Source organism: Gobio gobio (assembly GCF_949357685.1).
Source record: "Gobio gobio genome assembly, chromosome: 25".
Classification (NCBI taxonomy): domain Eukaryota; kingdom Metazoa; phylum Chordata; class Actinopteri; order Cypriniformes; family Gobionidae; genus Gobio; species Gobio gobio.
The window spans coordinates 13,924,460-13,949,374 of NC_137121.1; the positions used below are offsets into that span (position 1 = coordinate 13,924,460).

The 24,915-nt window shown below is 37.5% G+C and overlaps 1 protein-coding gene across 2 annotated transcripts in view; it reads left to right on the forward strand.

Annotated features, from left to right (window-relative positions):
• Positions 1-24,915, forward strand: part of agbl1 (AGBL carboxypeptidase 1) — a 228,607-nt gene that overhangs the window by 50,830 nt on the left and 152,862 nt on the right. For both annotated transcript variants that reach the window (XM_079809969.1, XM_079809970.1), the window contains exons 7-11: positions 7,068-7,105; positions 15,299-15,507; positions 15,830-15,998; positions 19,473-19,537; positions 21,394-21,510. In XM_079809969.1, the coding sequence (XP_079666095.1) occupies positions 7,068-7,105; positions 15,299-15,507; positions 15,830-15,998; positions 19,473-19,537; positions 21,394-21,510 (598 nt within the window). The remainder of the gene's footprint in view (positions 1-7,067; positions 7,106-15,298; positions 15,508-15,829; positions 15,999-19,472; positions 19,538-21,393; positions 21,511-24,915) is intronic.

Below are 24,915 nucleotides of genomic sequence, written 5' to 3' on the forward strand. Positions count from 1 at the left end.
CATAATGATCTTGTCTGAACTTGTTTGTTTGTCTTTGGCTCAAAGCCACTTGCTGCAAACTTTTCTTTGTGGAAGCTTCACGTTCATTTCAAGTGAGTGAGATAAAATATTTCAACTCACAACAACATTTTGTGTCCAATTATTTCCCCGACGTAGTTTTGGTATTGAGGTCAAAGTGAATGTGCCTTGCGTTCGCTATACAACAGTGGGCGATAGTCACGAAGATGACTCTGCAGATTTTAAGTGTTTCCCCTATTGCCGTGACTTTCTGTTTGCATGTTCTGCACACTGGGTGACCATCCTCGATTAAGTTTGCCTCAGGACTTTTGTTTAAGCCAAAATATGACCACATCTCAGATTTGGTCCTTTTAGAAGGCTGAAAAATCTCCAGAGCACTGTCTCTGCCTTCCGCCATTTCTTTTCGTTCAAAAAATGCCAGACTGATGCTGTCTGGACAGGATTTTCTGCGAGTTTTCAAAATCATGATAATCAAACACAGTTTTAGTGATAATTACATTTTAAACGATAATACTAACCGTCAGTACATTTTATCATGGTTTATCGTGAAACTGATGCCACCCCATCCCTACCGCAAACTGTAGCTAACGGATTTTATTTGTAAACCGGTAATGGCAGTTCAATTCATAATTAATAATCCTAGTAATTTTTAAAGAGTGCTCTCTTTATAATGGCTGAGTTTATCTGGACACTTGCCAAATCTCCTGTTATAGTGATGCTCTTATGCTGCCCTCACACCAAACGCGAATAGATCACGTCTACCGCGTCTAGTTGGACGCTTGAACATTTTGAATCCATTCGCACGCCACCGCGAATTGGACGCGTGTATAAATCGAGCGTTTGAAGCGAAATAGGCGCTCGTTCAAGGCGCTCCAGGAGAAATGTGTCATAAAACAGCACTCTGCCTCTTTTCATTTTCATTAAAAATATATATTAAACATTAATAGCCACACAAATGTGGTCCAGGCAACGCACTACATTATCTTCACTGCATGTATATTTAAATATCCTTAAAAAATAAAGTTATGAAACTTCTCTTTGCCCTCAGTCGAAACGATTTGGCAGACAACAAATTATAGATTCATGACACCAAAGATCACCCGTTAAATCCACACAAGACGAACCACTACAGGACATCAGAGCCAGCGGCAAACGTCAGAAGGACTGGCCGAGGAAAGGCTGCTCTCGCCGGGGTTTATGAGCGCTGAGCGCCCGGTGATCGCCTGGATCTCACAACTCCAAAAACACAAGATTATTTTTTTAAATAGGCGCTTTATAAATAAACCACAGATTTGAGCTTTAAACCACTACATTCTCACCTGAAAAAGTCTTAAAACTACATTTTGTGACACAAAAGTAGTATTTTTAAATTATGCAGGGTTTCTCATCACGTCTCTTTACCACGTGACAGCAGCAAGCAGGCTCCTGATTGGTTAATGCGGCGCAAATTTACGCCAAAGTTCAAATTTTCCAACTCTGGCATTAGACACGAATTCACTTCAAACGCGTGAATGCACAAAAAGCACAATTCGCGTCCTTTGCGCGAACTGGACGTGCGAATGAGGCGGAATTGCGTCCATCGCGTCGCAGGACCTCCAGACGCGCGTCAACGCACCTTTCCATTGACTTAACATTGAAATCACTCGCTCCTGACGATCTATTCGCATTTGGTGTGAACGCAGCATAACACTACACAATGAATCTTTTACTGTATTCACATCGTATTTGCATTGTTAGTTATGGTGAAAGCATTCATGAGAGTGCAAAATTGCATTGCAATGATGAGATCACTGCATTCACGCGATCAACAGACTGTCATCTGCTCAATGCTCATCACTGCAACCTTCCATGTAATGGGAATATATCTAAATACAAAGCAACAATTAACACTTTTCACAATAGCTGTAATAATAGTAAAAACATAATACGAGTATTCAAGAGGGTTCCACATGTAATAATTATTTCATATGCAAAGATGCCAATCACATCGTTTACACTGAAGTCTCACAGCAGACATGCCCCTTCAAACAGAACGCTCAAATCAGAGGGCTAAAATCAGGATAGAAAATAGCAATTTATTTCTAAATTATGACAATGTTTTGATGTAAAAATCATATTAACATTTAAGTGCACCTCAGGAAAACAGGAAATCCAGTTCATGACCCCTTTAAACATGACCATTGGGACATGCTTTTCTTTTTGTTTTGTGATGACATATTTCACATTTTAAACACTTCAATGAACCGATCAGTCTGGGAAAGTTGCACTTTTGGATCCAGTTTCCCCCTTGGATGGACTGTTTTACCCACACTGATTTCATGTAAACTTAAGAGTATAAATGTCATAAGCTGTAACATCCACACATTCAATCCCTTTAGACTGCTGACAGCACTTCAGTATCACTTGAAAGCCTATATCTCTGTAATACATACATCGGTTAAAAACGGCCTCTGAGGCCTGTACAGTGTGCGCTGCAAAGAGTTCAAATCTACATTGAGAATTTCTCTGTTCACTCTCTGATGGTTATGAAAAAAGAAAAAAAAAAATCCACAGGCAGAACAGATCAACAGATCTTCCATATTGTCAAATTTGTCTGCTGGCTTTCTGCTGACAGCCTGGCCTCATTGCTCAAATCCCTGCGGAACATCCGTGCACTGATGCTCGTAGTCCTACCGACTGATACCGCTTGTCATTTCAAAGAAGCAACAAGCCGTTTGCTTGGGGAAACAATGGCATTTGCCTGCCGCCGAAATTGCAATACGCCGTTGTTTGCATTAATATCAGCAGCGTGACTCAAAGACTCTGACAGCGGCGGCGGCGAGATATGATATGATTTCTTTATGGAGCTCCCAGAGTCCGCAAACAGAGAGGCTGCGGGTAAAGCGGCTTGATGATCCTGAGGACAGAATAGCAGTTTTGCGTCAGCGAGCTCCCGTCTGCTCAACCGCTGGGCTGTTTGTGCTCTCTTGCAGTTGGTGAACAGGGAGTGACATATTGTCTCTGTGATGGAGCCTAACAATGTTGCTCACTGTAGGGGTCTGGCTACATACTGGTGTATGTCAATGAGGTTTTCAAGATTTACAATGCCATGGTGTGACCAGAGAAACACAGAGAGAGACAACAAATTAGATGTCTGTCTATCTGTCTGTCTATCTGTCATAACGTTTGTTCTGTCTGTATCTAATGTTTGTTGTATATATCTATCTATCATTCGTTCTGTATAACATTTGTTTGTCCTTTCTATCCCTTGTTCTGTTTAACATTTGTTTGTTCCATCTATTATTCTATTTGTTTGTTCCATCTATTATTCGTTTTGTAAAAAATAATTGTCCTTTGTTCTGTCTACTGTTCGTTATTTTATCTGTCATTCTGTAATTCATCCACGTTATCAGTAACACTTTACAATTCATAGTTTGCAGTCACGTGACTGTCGCGGAGCCCTGGAGGGCAAAACAGCCTTAGAACTGCAGCACAAGCCTGTCAATTTTTTAAAAATATGTGAACAAGATGCAAGTTTTGGGCACTTGTGATCTTTACACAGCACCTGCTGCAGTATTTCAATCACTAAAAACAGTGGATGTTTTTAAAACGCTTAACATTAAAAATACTTATAGGGTGAGTTGCACCAATAAGGATTACATTAAGCAAGGTTTAACGCTTAAAGCTTTAAGGTTTAACTGGCGGGGCAATGGAGGAAAGCCTTGTGTTGTTCCTATAATGGTGTGACGTCAAGTGAAAACAATGAATAAGGTTTAATTTGTTAACATTAGTTAACTACAGTAGTTTACATGAACTAACAACCATGTAGGCCTCTTATTGATCTAACATGGCAGGCACAACTCGGTAGGCTATAAAAAGCCTTAAATAATCTTAAATGTGACAAGAAAAGTCTTAATTATCATTTGAAGAGGTCAGAAAAACAAGAATCGCGATATGGCTTACAGGCTCATTCAGTGCAGTTCGCAATAAACAAATACCACAGATTTATGCCAAGCAATTGCAGATTGCTAATGTTTTACTGTTGATGAATTAGAACATCGTTTATCTTATGGTGTTTATATCACCTGCAAACTCGTCGCTTTTCAGAGAAATTTGCCATTCTAGTAATTGCAGCTGCTTTGTATACTTAAGGCATGTTCACACCGGGACGATTTTTGTGTGCGTTTATTGGCGACGTTTATGACTAAACAAAGGGTGCCAATGTGAGTGTGCACACTGACGCGCAAAATGCCAGGCGTAAAAGCGTAATTTTTAAAATTACGCGTTAAAAACTGGCCGAACGATGAGATTGGCGCTTTTGTCACGCGCATGGAGCTGCTGAAGTTACAGTAAAACACTGTAACAAAACGGTCTTGCCGAACAAACAATGATACGGCGAAGAGGAAGCAAGTAGACAAAGAAGAAGATGAGCTGCTAATGCTGCTTTGCCAGTTAACAAAAGTGTGTGAATGGTTTTGGCAAGCACGTAAATACTGTCTCTCTTCTTCTTCTGTGTGACAAGCGAGTGTCAGAAGCGTAAAGTGGCGCAGCACCACCTTGTGTACCAGGAGCGCCATCTACTGAATTTGCACGTTCACTCAGCGCATCGCCAGTGAAAATCGCTTGGGTGTGAACACTAAGACGTGCCGAAAAACGCTGACGATAAGCGAGCGCGATAATCGTCCCGGTGTGCACAGGCCTTTAGGGTAACCGTTATATTTCTGCTGTTAAGAGTGTGAATTTGCATTTTTATTCAGCCCACAACAAAAATGTATCCACATTTTTATGCGCCATTCACACAGTGTTGTTAACCGGTGGAATATAAATATAATCATTTCTAATTGACTCATTCCTTTTCTTAAAAATGGTTTAAAGACTAAAATGTGAGGTTTTTACAGCCGCTTTATGGTTTAGGATGTTATGGTAGAAATTGCCCTATCCCGCCCAAATGGTCTTAATTTTATTTGTGAAGGTCTTAATTAATTTGATTTAAAAAACCCAGCAGATACCCTGAATTCAGGAATTCAGACAGGCTTTCTCGTTTTGTGTGGAACTTGCATCAGATGGTCAGCGAACAAAGTGTTTGAGACCGCATGATGCACAACAAAGAATAACAGAGTCTGATAATTGAATGACAAGGGCAGCATTTAAAGCCAGATACCCCATGTAGATAATAGGCCCAGTGTTGTTGTTCACAGTGCATGCGGTTTGAACACACGTGGTCTCGACATTGATCTGCTCAGTGTCGTGTCTCGATCCCACCGGTGATGATAACGTGGTCCATAGCTGCGGTGTGAACCCTATCAAAACTCTCCAAGATGATTCCAATTGTGATGTGATGAGAGTCGATATTGGCTAGATAATGATGTTTGTGAGGATGGCACAAAGGAGTCCGTTGTGCTGTGTACACGAAGGACCGAGATGCACCTCTTTTTTGTTGAAGAAAAAGGAGCTAAGAGTCCAATCGTGTAATAAGATGCACAATGAAATGGTTAATGAGGTAAAATGAGAGGTACAGAACCAGAATAAGTATTTTGTTGCCGTGGGTAGCGCCGCCGTGTCTGCGGCTTTTGCAGATTTTGACCACTAAGAGGGTCTTTAACCATAGACTTTTACAGATTGTTATCAGGGTAAGCATTTGCCAATGAAATAGATTTGACAGTTGCAGTCGGTGGAAAATCTTAAATTGAAATGAGCAAATTTAGTAGGCATACTTTTGAATTTATGTGTATGCGTTTGTTATTTAGTACCAATTCAGGAAGCATAGTAAATGTCAAGACTTTGAGCCTGTGCTTATGTTTTACTGTAGGTTTCACAGTGCTACCGTATTTCAGAGTTGTACACATTTAACGTGCAGTGTTATTTACTTCATTGAATCATTTGATATTATCCTTGCCATAAAAGGTGGCTTACTTCGCATGGGAGCATTAAAGGGTTAGTTCACCCAAAAATGAAAATGTTCTCATCATTCACTCACCCTCATGTTGTTCCCAGCCAGTATGAATTTCTTTCTTCTGTTGAACACAAAAGAAGATATTTTAAAGACTGTTGGTAACCAAACAGTTGATAAGTGATGATAAAATTTTATTTTTTCGGTGAACTATCCCTTTAAAAGTGGTAGCCTGTTTCCTAATACATGGATTTATATGCTGTATGTTAATGTATGTTGCTATGTTATTTAATATTTGTCACAAATACACTTGTTTGAAATTTATATTTGTTTAATTGATAATTCACTAATAAAATGCCACACATTTCATCAGTTAATGTATATACTTTTAATAATTATCTATCCTTTTTTGTAACACTTTTGTAGATCCTGCACATGACGTTCTGACCTATCTGTCCATGAATTAAGAAACCGTTGAGCACTTTCTAATTCCTTCCTTCATTGTAGTTAAAACATGAACATTTTGTAAGAATTTGTAATTAATATTGATAAGGGATGAATGCATAAAAAATGGCCACGATTTAACGAAAACAAAGGGGCCGATGGGTTAAACAGAATTAAGTCTTTCTTTGACTCAGTCTCAAGTGGTGCACTTGTTCTTTCTTTCTTTCTTTCTTTCTTTCTTTCTTTCTTTCTTTCTTTCTTTCTTTCTTTCTTTCTTTCTTTCTTTCTTTCTTTCTTTCTTTCTTTCTTTCTTTCTTTCTCAGAAACACAAAAACGTAGCTTGCTCTCTCCTCATATTTCAAGACATTGAATTGTGTCACCCGACAGGCTAGTGGCGATATTTATTGGCAGATTGTTGCAAAGCCATTCATAATTATTCTACATTCGCCCCCATGTGTATTGGGTTCAGGAATATGGAGACTATGCTGAATCAGCAGCCCTGTCGCTGCAAGATAAATACTCATGATCACAATGACAGCACTCTTTTTTTTTCTTATATAAGGCAGCAGTCTCTCCACCCCCCAGCCAATGCTAAGTGCAGCTGGAAGTGTGCCCATGGTACTTAGTTTTATGTGTGTTCGGAGGAGGAATAGAATGCTGTGCGCATGACGCAACTGCAGAATTGAAATGCCTCATATACATTTTTAATGTCAGATATGTTTTCTTTTGTTTACAGGGCAGCCACCGATGCTTTTGCTGCAATGTTATGCTCAAGTAAGTTTCTTTTCTCTTTTATGATGTGAAGGCAAAGTATGGTAACCCATACTCTGCATTTACCCCATCCAAGTTAGTGCACACACATTTGAAGTACACACTGCAAACCGTGGACACACACACACCCGGAGCAGTGAGCAGCCATTTTGCTGGGGCGCCCAGGGGGTTAAGTATTGAGAATCGAACCCGCAACCTTTGGGTTACCAGTCTGACTTTCTAACCATTAGGCCCAGCTGCCTTTTGCTTTACATTTTATGAACATGCTGGGTGCATCACAATAATATTGCTAGGGACATGAATATATAAATGTAATATATAAAGTGAATTGAAGTAATTAAAATATATAGATTTGAGAAATTCTAGGTATTATAAGAGATCATAAGGGATCATACTTTTTTTTATTAAATTTTTTATTTAGTACTGTCCTGAATAAGACATTTTACATAAAATATTTTTACATATAATCCACAAGACAAAATAATTTCTTATAATAAATAATAATTTATAAAAATGACTTTTGACTTCAAAAGTTTACACACATTTCATTGTTAATTCTGTTTTGTTACCTGGATGATCCAGGCTTTTTTTTTATTATTATTATTTTTTTTGTGATGGTTGTTCTTGAGTTGTTTGTCCTGAGCAGTTAAACTGTCCAATGTTCTTCAGAAAAATCCTCCAGGTCCTGCACATTTTTTGAATTTCCAGCTGTGACTATGATTTTGAGATCCATCTTTTCACACTGAAGACAATTGAGGGACTCAGGGAAGGAAATATGATGCATTAAGAGCCGGGGGGTGAAAACTTATGAGCAGGATGAAGATGTGTACATTTTTCCTCATTTTTTGTTTAAAGATTAAGACTGTCCTTCAGAAGCTACAGAAGATAATTACATGTTTCCCAGAAGACAAACTAAGTGCAATTTACCCTGATCTTCAAATTAAAAAAGCCCCCACCTCCCCGCTTAATGCATCTTGTTTCCTTCTGGAGCATCAGCAAATGTTTTCCGCCTTACCTAGTTTAACTTTTGAGGACAAACAAGGGACTCATAAACAACCCTCACAAACATAAAACAGCCATGGATCATCTAGGTTAAAATAATGAACATTTTGCAGTTTCTGTTTCAAGGTGTATGTAAATGTTTTACCACATTTGTGTGTGTGTGTGTGTGTGTGTGTGTGTATAAAAAAATCTGCCTCTTACAACCATTAACAATTTGTTGCTGATCTATTCGATTTGAGGCATTTTCATAAACAGGTTAACACTAAATTACACCATGATCAAAAAAACGTTCTTCTTTTTCCACAAGAATCAAAATCGTTACTTTTTTAGCTTTAAACAAAATAGAGGAAGAGCAGAGAATATGCAGCTATTTGTCCATCTTAACCCTCTTGTGCACACTCTACCACAGTTCATGTATGGTCCTGCAGGGGGCAGTGTGACTCTGTGAGTCTCGTCCTGCGCTCTCCCATTGAGAACACAGGCGCTGCACCTGTTGATGCTCTGCAGTCAGTGAGCCTGTGAATAACGTAATGCTCTGTGGGGCTTTTAGGAGCCTCCTCTGAAAGAAACACGTCTGGCCAGTGATGCCGCAATTAATTCTCCTCTGTCGTGCAAAGCTTAGTTGTCTGTGCCTTTTTGTCTGCGTGCGTTTTATTTCTCCGGAGGACATGGCGAACGCTTGATAATCATCTAACGTGGCCATATTTCCTCCAGCGAGCTCTGCAGAAGTATTGTCATGTTTTCTACACGTCAGATCTGTGCTGCGGCATTTGTAACAGTGATTATAACAGAACTAATCTCCTGAGTCCGCGATGACAGGACATTTTCATATTCTGCGACCATATTCCATATTCCACTGTTCCAGAGCTTGCTTTAAACTCCTAGAAACCCTAAGGCTACATTAGCTACACCAAAAATTCCTTCTAGAAGTCCAAGCCTGAGAGAAACCATCGCAGGCATTAATATTTCAGATTGCTGTATTTGTGCAAGTCATAGAACTGCGGTGTTCTTAAGTTCATGACTCCCATACTGGGAGCTCTGGAGGGATACAAGCCAAAGTAGATTCACAACACACACCTTTAAGTTTCAGCTCTCCATTATAAAAAACAAAACAAATATATATATATAACATTATTCCCAAGGCTCTGGAACTACCCAGAAAAAACATGAAAGTGTTGTTCTTTTCCCCTTTTTCCTTTTGTAATTCCATCACTGAATGGTTTGAGCACATGGAAGTAAATACCGTTGACCTTCATACAGCAAACACTCCCGCTGCTCTCCGCCACGGCCTCCATTAGATGCACTGAGTGCACAGTGCGATTGGCTGCTTTCCAACCCCTTCAACAGAAGCAAGGAGTCTTTGGGCTCAGAGTCCCGCGAACTCCCTCGCATGGAGGCCCCTGCCCTTCTCTGAGCGTCGTCGGCTTGAGAAATTTATGGAGAAACCTGCCGACTACGGAGCTTGGAGGATTTCTCTTAAAACAAGGAGAGTGGAAATTCTTTTGACAGTTTCGCAGGTGGGCTTTCAAACATTGATTTAATAATGTCAGTTCAATCCTGGAAAGAGATCAGTGGAAGAAACACAGTGAATCTGAAACAAATCCTCTGCACAGAGGATAGATGGATACATAGATACGTAGATGGGGATATATAGATACGTAGATGGATGGATAGACAGATAGATAGATAGATAGATAGATAGATAGATAGATAGATAGATAGATAGATAGATAGATAGATAGATAGATAGATAGATAGATAGATAGATAGATAGATAGATAGATAGATAGATAGATAGATAGGAGGTAGATGGATAGATAGGAGGTGGATGGATGGATGGATGGATGGATGGATGGATGGATGGATGGATGGATGGATGGATAGATAGATAGATAGATCGATAGATAGATAGATAGATAGATAGGTAGATAGGTAGATATAGACAGATAGATAGGAGGTAGACAGATGGATGGATGGATGGATGGATGGATGGATGGATGGATGGATGGATGGATGGGAGGTAGACGGATAGATAGGAGGTGGATGGATGGATGGATGATGGATGGATGGATGGATGGATGGATGTATGGATGGATGGATGGATGGATGGATGGATGGATAGATAGATAGATAGATAGATAGATAGATAGATAGATAGATAGATAGATAGACAGACAGACAGACAGACAGACAGACAGACAGACAGACAGACAGACAGACAGACAGACAGACAATTCAACTAAAATGAGCTAGAATTGAAATGCCATTTAAATGTAGCATTTTCTATTTGGAATAATACTACATTTTCATCTAATCATAACCGTTTCATTTCTGACCATTTTAGGTGTTCATAACGTCCCAGAGGTGGACTCTTGAAAAAAAAAAAACATTTGTATAGGTTGTGGGCACAAAAATACTTCCATTTAATTGTACACATGAACCACAATATTCACTTCACCAACAGCATTGTGAAGAGCTGTTTGTCTCTCTGTAATGCTATTAGTGCATTTTTGAAACCACAAAGCAGATCAACACGAAGTAGTTGGTCCCAAATGGACTCAAGGTTCAGTGCAGTGCTGTAAGTCAAACATTTAGTTCATTTGAATAAACGCTTTATCTGCTGATAGATCTCACCAGTGACCATGTTCTTTAGCTGGTTCTGTTGCGTAGCCTTAATGTTTGAAACCACTTGGCCCTTTTTAGGGGGGCTTCAGCTGCTTCAAGTCAGAAATGTTAAACAAATGACAAAAATATTCTAAAATTAATAAACTTCTGTCTAATTTCGCCATTTTGATTTGAAATAGGCCTATGTAATGTCATTTATAATTTAATTAACAAACAAGAAATATTAACAGAGTAATATTAGTAATAAATGTGTGCATATTATGTGTAAATAAATATGTGTAAATAAATAATTCCATCAGCCTGTATTGGGCATAAGATTAGTAATGAATGTGTGCATATTGTGAATTCATTTAATAAATTTAGTTACCTTGCTTTCCTATTAGCCTTCAGTAAATTAACATGTCTACAAAAATGATTCATAAAACATATAAATATCAGTTAAACATATGTTTACTTTCTTCATTGACAAAAATGGAAAAACTTTATCAGTCATATCTGCCCACTGACATGGTTTTCAAGCTATTGTTAACAATTTTTTTTGGTTTTCAGAGCATCTTAAAATACACATATGTAGATCATAGAAATCAAAATTTTATCAAGGGGCCATGGCCCCCAAACCCCCCAAACTCACATTTGGGATATCATTGATTATAAACCTGAATACATTGTATGATTAAGGGATGTACAATATGATCATGCAGAATAAGGCATTAATATTTGCTTTATAGGTGTAAGTAATAATAAACAGCCAATATCCTAACATGCATATTAATAAGCTACTAGTCAATAGTGTTACCATTTTTTTTTTCATACCCTCACTTGGGGCTGAGCCCCCCTAAAATGAAAATCCTAGAATCACCCCTGTTTGAAACATTAACGGGTTTATTTAAATCTATTTTTTCTTTTATGTATTCTACAGTTTTATTCGTTAGATTTTATAATTATTTTGCATTTATATTTTTATTTTCACTGTATTATGCTATATGCAACATTTTTTTCACATTTTCAGTTATTTAGGGCAGTGTTGCGTGCATTTGTGGAGAAGATGATCCGCAATGTATTTCGACAAACTCTTTAAAAAATCCATCCAAAATGGCTGGCAAAGCAAGAAAACAATAATTAATTACATTTAAAGAAAAACGGACCATTTTACCCAATATTTGTGTGTTATGTATTTTTGTTTATTTCTTCCTGTTAGGTTAGCGACATGCTAATGCCAAACTCCATCTCACTACATTTTAAAATGGCTCACTAGGTTTTTAAACCATATAAACAGCTTTGAATTAAGTGTTTATTCATATAAAACATTGAATACTGAGTGCAGAAATTATGCAAATATATATATAAATCTAAAGCTGTGACTGAATGAGTCACTGTTTGAATTCCTATAGCTGACATCTTGTCTTTGTAGTAATGTGACAGTTTTGATATTAGATATTAGAAGTTAATTGTGCCATCAAACTTGGTTGCTAAGATACAGATTCTTGGCATAAACAAAGAATTGCATCCGTGGGTTTCATTCTATGTAGGATTCACTTTTTTCTTTTCACTATTATGATTCAATTTAAAATTTTTATTTTATATTATGTCCTATTTGATTTCTATATTTGTATTTATGCTATATTTATGTGTCAATGCCATTATGGCTGTACATTGTAATTCTTAATAAAAAGTGAAGGACAAAGTCATATTTCATAATGGCATGTACTTACACAGCGTCGTTATTGATACCAGCTACATTGTGCGTGACCTCGTAATTTCGTCACATGTAATTGAGTCATCAGTGTCCTAATGTTTAGTAGAACAAGACCTTTGCTAGTGGCAGTATTTTCGTTCACGATATACTGATTCACGACATGGAGAACTAAGGGGCGCTATGAGACATAACCGCGCTTTACCTCAGGCATCAGACCTGTCATTGACTTAAAGAACGGAAATTAAGTCTTCGCCTAGAGTGGCGCTCTCTCTCTCCGCCATCTTGTTTTTGATCTCATTTAACCTTTTGTGCCACACTGAGAAATCTTTTCGCTCTGACAGGCAGAGTCACATGCTTTTTTGTTCCCTCTCCATCATCCCAGTGTTATTGCATTCTGTTGATATGGCTCTTTAGTGCCCGAATGATGTATGTTCTTATTACATTTTATTAATAAACAGCACAACAGAGCGTGACATGAGAAAGTGAGAGAGAAAGAGAGGTCAATTTGAATATGAATGATACATACAGATGCTTCCAATAAATATTAGCCTGTTTCGAACATGCTAACTAGGAAAAAAGCTTCTTTCTCAAAAAACAAACGAGCATTTATTCAGTTGGACACGGTGTTCTTGGTTAAATGGATGCCAGCCTCTTAGACTTTAATTATTAAAAAGCCTCATGGACAAGGGCTTGGAAAGAGTGATCATGAACGATATACATCTTTTTTTTTTTTTTTTTTTTTCATTTAAGACCAATATAAATAATGATAAAGGTAATGAGTGGTTACTAACTAAGCTACATTTCTCAAATGTTACCATTACTATTAGCCTATCATGCACAGTAACAAGCTACAAAAGCTAAACAAAACATGCTGCTAAATTGTCTTTTTCCCACTCTATATGTATCATTGTCTGATTTGTTTTAGTGAATTGGTTAGTCTTTAGTTAAATATTTAGTTAGCTCCAATATAGATACCATTTTCGCAGCTTGTAGTGAAGCTAACTACTTTTATTATGATTAGCTTTTAGCTTGGCAAGCTAAAAGCTAATCATAATACAGCTGTATTAACTTCCCTGAAACATTTTTCTAAATATATTTGGGTCTGGCTGGACATATTTGCTGTAAATCTCAAGACAGCAGAAACACTTTTCTTTCTACAAGCGCGGTGTAGCTTAACAAAACATGCTATTGAGTAGTTAAACATACTCCTAAACTGTCCTTTTTCATATGTAGCACAGTTTGATTTGTTTTAGCGAATCAGTTTCTTCAGATGGTTTCATTCAGGCTAATAGTTGAAACAGAATTGATTCACTGACAGTGTTGGGGGTAACGCATTACAAGTAACTTTGAGTTACGCAATCAGATTACTTTTACAGATTACGTTTTACATTTACAACTAAATATCGGAGTTACTTTTTCAAATAAGTAACGCAGGTTACTTTCTTTTTCAATGTCTTGACTGACAGCTCTCCTGTCCCCATGTTGAGAGAAATCAGGATCAAGGGCAGAGGTGTTGTGTGCACTGTGTGAACATGATGGTTATTGTAGTTTTAGAATAAATGTGTGCAGGCTTTTACTCATCTCACAGTTTCAGTAATACTCAAAACGAATAAAAACAGGGAAATGCAATCTCAGAAGATTACACAAACATGTATTTAATCTCACCTTATTAACCAATGTCTTTGCTGCTTACCTTCGGTGATCCACTTCAGCCATACTAATAAGCAAAAATGAATTTAGAATAACATCACATTTGCGTTTAATTTTTAATTTTTTGTATTTTTATTGCTGAAGCGTTCTTCTCCTGCGTCCTATTCTTCTTCAATTCAGAATGGTAGAACAACTGAACTGTGCCCTCAAATATACAGACGTGAATTTACATTTCTTTCAGTCTGATGCTTATTCATTTCACTTTTGGTATGAAAGGGCCTTTACATTTGTCAAAAATAGAATTTTATTTTTTGTTATTAAAAAAACAAACAAGCAAGCCGACAAAAAGCAGCGCAAAAGTAATGTAACACATTACTTTCCGCAATTAGTTTCTTTTTTAGGGAGTTACGCAATATTGTAACGCATTACTTTTAAAAAAAACTTTCCCCAACACTCTTCACAGGTCTCTTTTATAGCTAAATATTTAGTTGGCTTCAATGTAGATACGTATAGCAGCTTGTAGTTTAGCTGAGTAAAGTTAATATGATTAGCTTTTAGCCTGGCAAGCTAAAGTTGTAGTAGCTTCAACACTGTCTTCTACACGTATTCTCTGACAAAACATTACAATTTAAAGGTTGATTTATACTTCTGTGTCGAACTAGCTACATCGTAGGCAGTGTGTAGCACACGTAGCCTGACGTGCAGCTCTCAAAAAATTTAACATTGCGTCAATTCTTCGCGGACCGCAAGTGGTGTGCTAGAATTTTCTCACATTTTCCGTCGCATTTCCTCATACGCATTTCCGCTTGCGGAGTATAAATGATCTGTTCTTCGATATTTAATATCTCAAGCTGCAACAAGAGTCGATGTCTATTTGCCGCAATCACTGCTGCTGCTTCTCAGACACCGTACACAACAAGTAGCTTCTTCTTTGGCTTTTGACCTGATACTGTGAGTTACACCATCAACTTGCCCATGGACACTGTCTAGTAGTGGTCGCACGTGCAATTGCACATTGACGCGGATAACAACGCAGAAGTATAAATGAAAAGACTACATCGTAGGTCCGACACAGAAGTATAAATCAGCCTTAAGGCTGTTGGTCAGGCTGAAGATCTTAATTGATTTATGTTCTGTTTCTCAGCAATGAATCCATTATTAAGGTTTAAGAGAATAAATCAATGTTAACTGTGTGATTAAAGATGCTGAATTTTCTTCTACAGAGGTCAACTGTCGGACTGCCGTCACAAAAGGCTACATCGCAGATCTTCTGAAGGTGTACGAAGACTGGCACAACAATGACAGCAACCTTAAAAACATTCCTATGCGTAGAGCCCTACTGCATTGCCTGCGCCGTGCCGCCAACTCAGCTGTGGGCAGAGACGCCATTGTCGCCGAAGGTGGCATTAGTCTTCTCTTCCAGACCACTCAGGTGATATTTCAGCCCACTATTTGGTCTCAAAGTCCTCATTTCATCTCATATTATGATATTTTTTATGTGGTTGAACTTTTTTTGTTTTTTTTTACTGCCTCCCGTAATTACATTTCTCTTTTCGTAATGCTTTAATCATTTGCCTTTAAATCACACTGATTTTTATCGACCTTGCTAAGTAAACCAGCCCCAGTTGATACCAGATGCTCTAACTGTCTGTTAATGTGCTGTAAAGAAGTACATTTTTGCTTCTGCTGCATATTTTTCTCAGAGGAAATGTAGCGCCTTGAAGTATTTCTAACTGATTACGTTTCGTCTGAAGACCTGCTTGACCATGAAAGGCCTTGAATCTCTGGTGGAACCGGCGATCCAGCTGATGAGAAAGTGCAATCCCAAAGTCCCTCTTCCACTGACCTCAGATAAGAGTGCCTACAGCTTTCCTCTTCCTGGGAGGCCTGTCGATGACTGGGATGCTGATTTAGGACTTTACGGTAAGGTTTATGTTCCCTGGGTTTTTAAGCCTGCTTCTTTATTACACTGCCAAACACCCAACAGTTACTATTATTCTCCTCGCACAGTCTGTCTGTTAGGGACACTGAGTCTGTCCCACTAGAGATATTTAGCCTTTACACACTGCCTTTGGCTATTAGTGCCTGACAAAGTCCTTATCGGCCAGGCCAAATTTGCCCCTGTTATCACATAGGCTCTGGGCATTTAATGAGTCTAGAAAATTCTATCAGTGTCAACACAATCTATCCCATTTTTCCTCTAGTAGACTTCAATAGTAGGAGTAGTATAATGTAGAGTATGTGAGTTGGGAAAGTTTGAAAGTGTTTATATCCAAACATATCATTGGTTGCTTCCAAGCAACACAGTTTTTCATAACTTGCAGACAATTTTCAACAAATATGTAAACCAGACAAAAAACAAAAACAAAAGACTGATACATTTTTATTTAAATTGAATTGAATTTAAAACTAACTTAAATTTGACACGTCACAGATACTGAGCCACTTCATTATCCCTGTCCAATGACCTTCGCTGTGAAGACTGGACCTTGTGAAAGCAGACAACGTGAGGAATCAGTTGATCTAAAACCAGATTCAGAGGAAATTTTGACTAAGATGCATTTTTCTAACTCTCTTATGCTGTACGGCAGTATTGTGCATAAATTAACTACAGCATAAATTAACTACAGCCTAGCCTAGCTCTTTCGGCAGACGTGTTTCTTTTTGACTAAGTCGTGTTATGCAAATGTTCTCTTTAAACAAGGTCAGAACCTGAGCAGCCTTAAACAGAGTGAAGGAAAACAAGAAACGGAAGATATGCTTGGCCAGAGACCAGCAGATTGCTCTTCGCTGACCCACAATACTCTATACACACTTGTTTTGCAGGGAGCTCTGAGGTGGTTGCCCAGGCAACCCTGCCCAATGACACCGTGGGTGCTCGACTCACTACAGCAGTGAAGCGCGTTAGTGTGCACGATTTTATATATGTACTTAACACACATCTCCACCACATAATGCGCTAATACTCCTTTTCTCTGCCCAAGAGTCTGGAATATTGTTGTTCAACTACACACACTTTTCATACATAACACCTTATAGATCCAGACGCCTGGCAAGAGTTAATGAGTTTCCCATTGCTTTTATCTTGAGTAAGGGACCCGGAGAGCTGGGAAGGCCGATATCAGACCGAACTAAATGATTATCTGTTTATCGTAATGAATAGTGCGGTTGGCTTTTTATACCCACCGGGATGATATGTGTTGACGCCCCTATCTGGTTTGAGATAACGCGGCAACCCACCCTGCTTTCTAATCGAGGAGTTTCTGCAGGTTTTTCTGCACCGTTTATATGCTAACTGCTAACGTTAGCATCTTTGCTGACGACAAGCACTTCTAAATGGAAAGATACATGTGTGGCATGAGCGACCCATAACGCTGAGCCTATTTGCTGTTCAATCTGGCCAGGCAGATAAGATGATGTTCACCTCCGAGACGATTGGACTGTAGCTGTAGTACTTCCTTGTTACCCTGTTTCGTCTGTCTTATTAGCTTTTAGCTGTGAAAATCACAGAAAAACACCCTTAGGTGATGTAAGAGATTGTGACAGTGGTTTAGTGTCATTAATCTATTTATATACCTGTTTTAAAACCCTGTTGGAAAAAAAAATCTTAAACCAGCCTAGCCTAAGGTGGTTTGTTGGTCTTAGCTGGCCATCAAGCTTATCAGGCTAGCCTATTTTGATGGTTTTACAGGGGTATGTGGAGCTTGGTGACCAGCTAAATACAAAGTTATAGCAAAGCTAAGCCAAGACTATTTTAATCAATATTTAACTCAATATTAACTCAATACTATTAACTCAATATTTAATACTGTTCTATTACTTAGCAAGACCTTAACGTGATTTTGACATTTTAGCAATGCTGCCATTAACATTATTAGCTCTCATAAACTGGGTTATATTAATTCACAACCTCCCTCTAAAATATATGATGCGTCATAATTTATCACACGGTCAATTTACTCTTCATCCACACCAAATAAAATACCTTGAACACGCTTTTTTTTTTAATGAAACCAGTCATTTGGTTTAGCAGAGGCTGTAATAAAATTATAGTGATTTTAGTGTTATGTTTTGATTTGCTGTCATTACATCAGATGAAAGCATGTGAAGCGAACTCAGAAGAGGCATGACTACATTTATTTCTATTTCAATTTATCTCTAGAAGTTATTTAAAAGATCTCTGTGTATATGCATTCATGTATGTACGTATGTATGCATGTGTATATATATGGGTACATTTTGTTACACTTAATATAAATTTAAGTACTGGATAATATTAAGTAACTACATGTACTTACTATAGGGTTGGGATTAGGGATAGGTTTGATTTAGGGCTAGTTGCATGCAATTATGCAGAATTTATAGTTATTATTATAGTAACTACATGTAACATAACAATGACACTGTAAAATAAGGTGTTACCATATATATATATGTTTTTTTATATTTGCATGTATATACTTTATATATATTTATATAATTTATATTATATATAAATATTTATGGGTTTGTGTGTATATATGTGGTGTGCGTGTGTGAATGTATAGCCCTATTTGGACGGGATTAGTTTTACAAGGGTAGATGTAGTAAAGTAATTTTACCACAGGACGTCTGTAATGGCCATTTCGCATGGGATAAGAAATCTCAGTAAAACTAGCACAAGTGGGAGGGGTAACTCGATTTACGCACCGCAATCACCCACCTGTCATCATGTGTTGGTAATAGTCACTTACCTAAAGCCAAAAGAAATGTTGTGCCTCTGACAAGTGCTTTCGACCGTTTTTTTTTTTTTTTTATCTGAATGCTAAGCAGGAAACACTTTTTTTTTTTTTCAGGAGTTTTTTTTTTCAGACTTGCCACTGTTTGCCATATTTACATACATATTTACCTCGGGTCTATTCGGACATGTTCTGTATTACCTGAGAAAATTTTTCCGGACCTTTTTACAGAAGGTAAAAGTCGCCGTAATCTTTGCTGACATTGTCCGTAATGATTACTGAGATGGCACATTCGGACGGGACTAAAATCACTGAGAAGCTCGGGTAATAATTACTTTACCATTAGTCTCCATGTTAAACTAATCCCGTCCGAATTGGGCTTATGTGTGTAAATGTATATCACACACATATATATTGTGTTTTTATATATATCATCCGAATTATGCTTCGAAAGTCTTCTTGTTTGATTATCGTCTGTCCTCTGTGGTATAGCACAACATACTCCACCAGAGTGTGTGGCAGATGTCTTTTATGTGAACGTATCAGAGGCAGAAAGAGCTAATGTTTGAGGACTCTGGGCAGGTCGTGTTTGATCCTACAGATGAACTGCCATATTTTGCTCATCTTGACATTTACGCCTTAGTCTAACGTGTTGTTGATCTTTCTTCCTCATTGAAAGATGGCAGTTTAGAAGATGACAGCGATGAAGACACGGAGAACGAGGAGCAAGACAACAGGGACTACGTGAGTGTTTTGAGATTCGTTCTCGAGGAAGACGTGAGCAGCACCTTCAACACATGCACGCACACATCGCGGTCTGTGCGATCCTGCGCCGTAATTTTGACTGAGCGAACGATGTGCGGTAAATTCCACTGATTCATTCTCCCTCTTAAAATGTGATTGAAGAGCAGGTTCTGCGTTTGACAGGTGCCTGACACAAGCGGCTTCCTGTTCTCACATAACTTCAATAATAGGGCCCCTGATTCAGCCATAAATCAATGACTTCACAATCCTGTCCCTGCTGAGACGGCACCACCAAACCAAAGTGCTTTCATCCTCTTCTGCCCTACACGCTCTCTTCAAATACTGTTAATGCGTTTTTTTATTTCAATGTCTGCGCTTCATCCTCTTGCCATGACTAAGATGCATGCATAGTGCTCTGTAGCGTGAATTCATGCTCTAGGAATTAGTTATGGACATTTACAGTGAAATATTACCTATGGAGCTGATCTATCTGAGTCTTGATAGAAAAATTCTGAGATTAATAAATCAAATTAAACCTGATATTATTCTGATATTTTAAGGCAATTTTCTGTATTTGAAAAGTTCAATGTGTTCAATTTCATGTGAATCTGCAGCAGATAAATGCCATGCAAAATATATAAATTAATAATAATATAATCTTAATTTTAACCTTTAAATTAATATTTTAGATTTTCTTTGAGGCAAAATAATTTGTGATTATAATCCAGATATATTACTTTAAAGTAATTAGGTTTAGAACATTGCCACATATTTAAATTGTTAAACTTTATCCACTTATTATTTTTCTCTTCCAATTTGTCCGTATAATGCAAATAACATAAGAATATTAAGGCGCTTTGAAGGGTCTATTATTATTATTATTATTATTATCTTTTTTTATTATTATTTTTAATAAAATGTGAGCATCATGGGTGTATTTGTGTTGCAGTGGAGCTTAAACGCTACACATGTACCAACTCCGGACGTTTGCGATTATAAAAGAGTAATTTAAATTTATGTCAAAACTAGTGCTATCAATCGATTAAAAAATTAACTAATTAATCGCACATTTTTGCATAATTAATCGGGATTAATCTCACCTAACGTAATTTTTTTTTAGATCGTAATACTTTCACATTTAATCTCCAAATGAATGTAGACCGTAGTAGTAGCCTATATTTTAAATATTTGTTTAATTGCATATTTTTATGAAAGAAGGCCAGTATCACGATGTCTCTATGAAATATTTTTTTTTCTAAATTTTCGTGTGTCACACAGACAAGAGATTCACAGAGACGAACCAGTACCACACTGCTTTCTCTTTTGTGTCTTATCGTACTTGAATGGTTTTAAAGCATTTGCATGAATATGATCATATAGTGTAACGCTAGCCAAAGGATTAATTGCATGCGTTAATTTTGACACCAAGTGTTTAGATGATAGATTGATCTTCGATTTAATACTCACTTTGTTGGAAAGATATTAAGATAAATATGTAAAACTTTTTCCATGGGTGGGCTTAATAGCATCACTTTACCCTAGTGGCACAAAAAAGAACTGCAAAAATAAACTTTTCCGTATGTAAGTGTGAGATTGACATTTACACCACAGCTGGAGGGTTGACCGCTTACATGTGCCTCACCTGGCAAATGAGGTGTGTAATTGCTGTTTGTCTGCTGCTGGGCCCACTTGCCATAGAGATGGACAGAGTGAAGATCAGAGGTCAGAGTCTGCTGCATTCTATTGGCTGGAGCTTGTCACACGGCCTCTGGTCCTCACATGCAGTGACAGGGGAAGATATAGGTTTCAATCTTATGAGTGAACAGCGTTTATAGCTCTGTGTTTCTCCATGGCAGGAAGATGACCTGGAAACCGATGTGAACAAGCTGCGTCCCCGACCAGAGCCTGACAGACCCCTGGAGCAGCTGGGACAATATATGCGCCTCTGCCCTGAGCTGCACCACGACTTCCAGGTGAACGTTTTTGCCATCTGATGCAGTAAACCAAAAGCATTGTACCTCCATACCTACATCAGCACTGTCTTTAAAAAAATGCTTCAAAAAAGACTTCAATATAAGTTAGGTTTAAACAGCATTTGCGACATAATGTTGATTACATTCAAAAAAGGTTCCAAAAGAGGGTTTTCCAAATTATTCCATAGAAGAACCATTTTTTCTTCCCCAAAGAAAGTGAACAGTTCTTAAAATAACCATTTTTTTTCTTAGTCTGAAGAACAGTTTAAAAATATAAAGAATCTTTTATCACTATAAAGAACAATGGAAAGTTTCCATGGACATTTAAGGTTTTTCATGGAGCCATAGATTTTAATAACCATAAAAAAAAAACATTCCTTGTTTTCTTTAAAATAATCAAGGTTACGGTTGAGACATTTACAATGGAAGTGAATGAGGCCTGTTTTCTGAGAATTTAAAAGCACAAATGTGAAGGGTTTCATTTCATAAAACCACTTACAATAGATATTCTGTTAAAATGTGTGTATTATTTGAGCTGTTGTTATGGTGACAAAGTTATAAAATTGGGTATAACTTTAGAAAGAAAGGGTTACCAAGTGATTTTTTCCCCCACACTATAATCATGCTAATATGCATATTCTTGACATCTTGTGGCTATTCTATTGAAACAGTGAGTATTTTGTTCACAAATTGCCCCCATTAACTTCCATGTCTGAGTGTAACCCAGATTTTTACAATTTTTTTAGAAAAAAAGGTGCAAGTAGAAATTAATTTCTGTGCTAATCAACTGTACACAATAACTATAAACTATACACAAATGCTGTCGATTGAGTGTAAATTACAGTATATAGAAGAACCCAGAATATTTGTTTTAAAGGAATACTTCACCCAAAAATGAAAATGACCCCATAATATACTCACCCTCAAGCCAACCTTAGGTGTATATGACATTTTTCTTTCAGACGAATACAATTGAAACAAATGTCCTGGCTCTTCCAAGCATTATAACGGCAGTGTTTTCTTCGTCTATTTACGCAGAAAGTGTAACGCCTCGCGCAGTTCAAAATGCTTACGCTACGTCCGACATTATCGTCGCGCCAGCTATGCTTTTTCCGTAAGTTGAATACTGAAGGCAGTCCACCGGAAGCCAGATAATTTACTTTATAAAGTTTTAAATATGGATTTTTTCTTACACAAACCCATGGGTTCGCTTCAGAAGGCCTTTATTAACCCTCCGGAGCCGTGTAGATTACTTTTATAATGGATGGATGCACTTTTTTGGGCTTCAAATTTTGGGCTGCCATTATAATGCTTGGAAGAGCCAGGACATTTGTTTTATATAACTCTAATTGATTTCTTCTGAAAGAAGAAAGTCATATACACCTAAGATGGCTTGAGGGTGAGTAAATCATGGGCTAATTTTCATTTTGGTGTGAACTATCCCTTTAACGCATAACTTCAAGATGACGACATCATGGAATGGCGTTCATTTTTCTTTAGAATAACGTGCCTGATAATTCATGCACAATAAGACCATGAATGTGCATTAAGAATGTAAATGGGGTGAAATTTGATTTCATGTTCACTTTAATCCTCTCTCGAGAAATATTTCAAAGAGGTTTTTCGAAACCGTCAGCATCTCTGGGGTTTAGTTGTTGCAGCCAGGCGTGAAAGTTACGAGTGTACTGCGTTTAATGGTAGACACCTAGGATAAAGTTTATATGAAGTGTCTCTAAGTGCACTTGGGGTGAATATGGACCTTGTGTAGAAGCAGTAAGAGATTTTGATGGGAGCAGGATGTGCTATAATACCTACTGCAACGGCACCACTATGCAGCTTAAGAGCACAACAGGGACACAGCTTGTACCGAAAATTACCTCATTATGCTTTAAAAAAATCCTTACAACAGCGGCATGTTTGCCTCACTCTTCATCTTAATAGAGGGATTTTGTTCCGGTTTTTGCTGACCTGAAGTGTTCTAGAGAAAAATGAGGAACATCCTGTTGGCAGAACGTCCGCAAGAAATGATTCATCTGATCTCGTAGTAGTCACAATAATTATGTGGTAGCTTTTCGCTTATTAGTCAAAGAAAATGTATGCATTTGTGTAAATATTTTTCCGTTATTTCAAAAGTATTTTTTATATATGTTGTTTAACCCCTTACCTGTCACCCCCCTTTTTGAGAATAAACATGACATTGCACTATCCAAACTTAAAGGGCTGTAATTCAAGAATGCTTTGGAATATAGACCTAAGTTTGGTCTTGTTTTAAAGCAGACACTCGGCAGATTATTGCTGAAGTGAACACAATTCAAAATATGAAAGTATGAAAAAGTTATGGAAATTGAAATTTACTGTAAATAAAAAATACTGTACTAAATATTTTTATTTTCTATAAAATATATATTTTACAAAAATGTTTTAATCTAAAATTACTATAAAATCAAAGCCATATGTCTAACCAAGTTGTGTTCCAAATTTGAAGTTGATATCACAAAAATTGAAGTTCCCATGAGATTTTGTTTAGGCGCTGTACCACAAATAGCCACCGGGTGTCACACATATTCCATTAATTGTTTTTTTGATGCATTTTTCTGTAAATTTCTGTCCAAATATCCCTTCCATCACAAAATGGTCCCCAAATATGGAACCCTGAGACTCAGACCTTTCCGATGATATGTGTTTTGTCAAGATTAGAAAAGATTTTTATTATAAAGTAGTTAAAATAAATGTTGTAATATAAAACATGACGACGCCAACTAGGGGAGGAGCCCACAAGAAGAATTTAAAGTACCGTTTCCATGGTAACGCAATGTCCAATTTCAAAACGGTTTTCACAGGATGAATTTTGAGTTCGTAAGCTTTCAAATGATACCTAATTTATGATAATTACTCAAATATATGATACAAAAAAAAGCTGATCAAAAAAAGAGTGCCAGGTGTCCCGCCAGCGGGACGGTGACAGGGAAGAGGTTAAAATAAACACCCCCGGGTCCATTATTATTATTCACTACTATTAGCTCGTTATACTATTAATATTATTACAATATATATATTAGGGCTGTTTAAAAACAAAAAAAAATTCTCTATTTTAATCGATTCTCATTTTTATGAACCGATATCGACTCTTAAATCCCAAGAATCGATTAGTCATCCTGTTGTCAGTTGATGAATGAATAGAACATTTGTTGCGCGCCTCACATCCAAAAAATCGCAATAATCTTTGTGCTTTGTTACTTTTGATAACATACAAAGTCTCCGATTTAGGGTTAGGGTATTATTACGAAACGATTACTATCACAGTAGCGCAGCTCAGCTCAAAAGAAGCTGCAGTGCGGAGCGCACGTGAACGGATCATCTCCTCCACTTTAATACCAGTTACAGCGCCAAATAAACATGAATGAA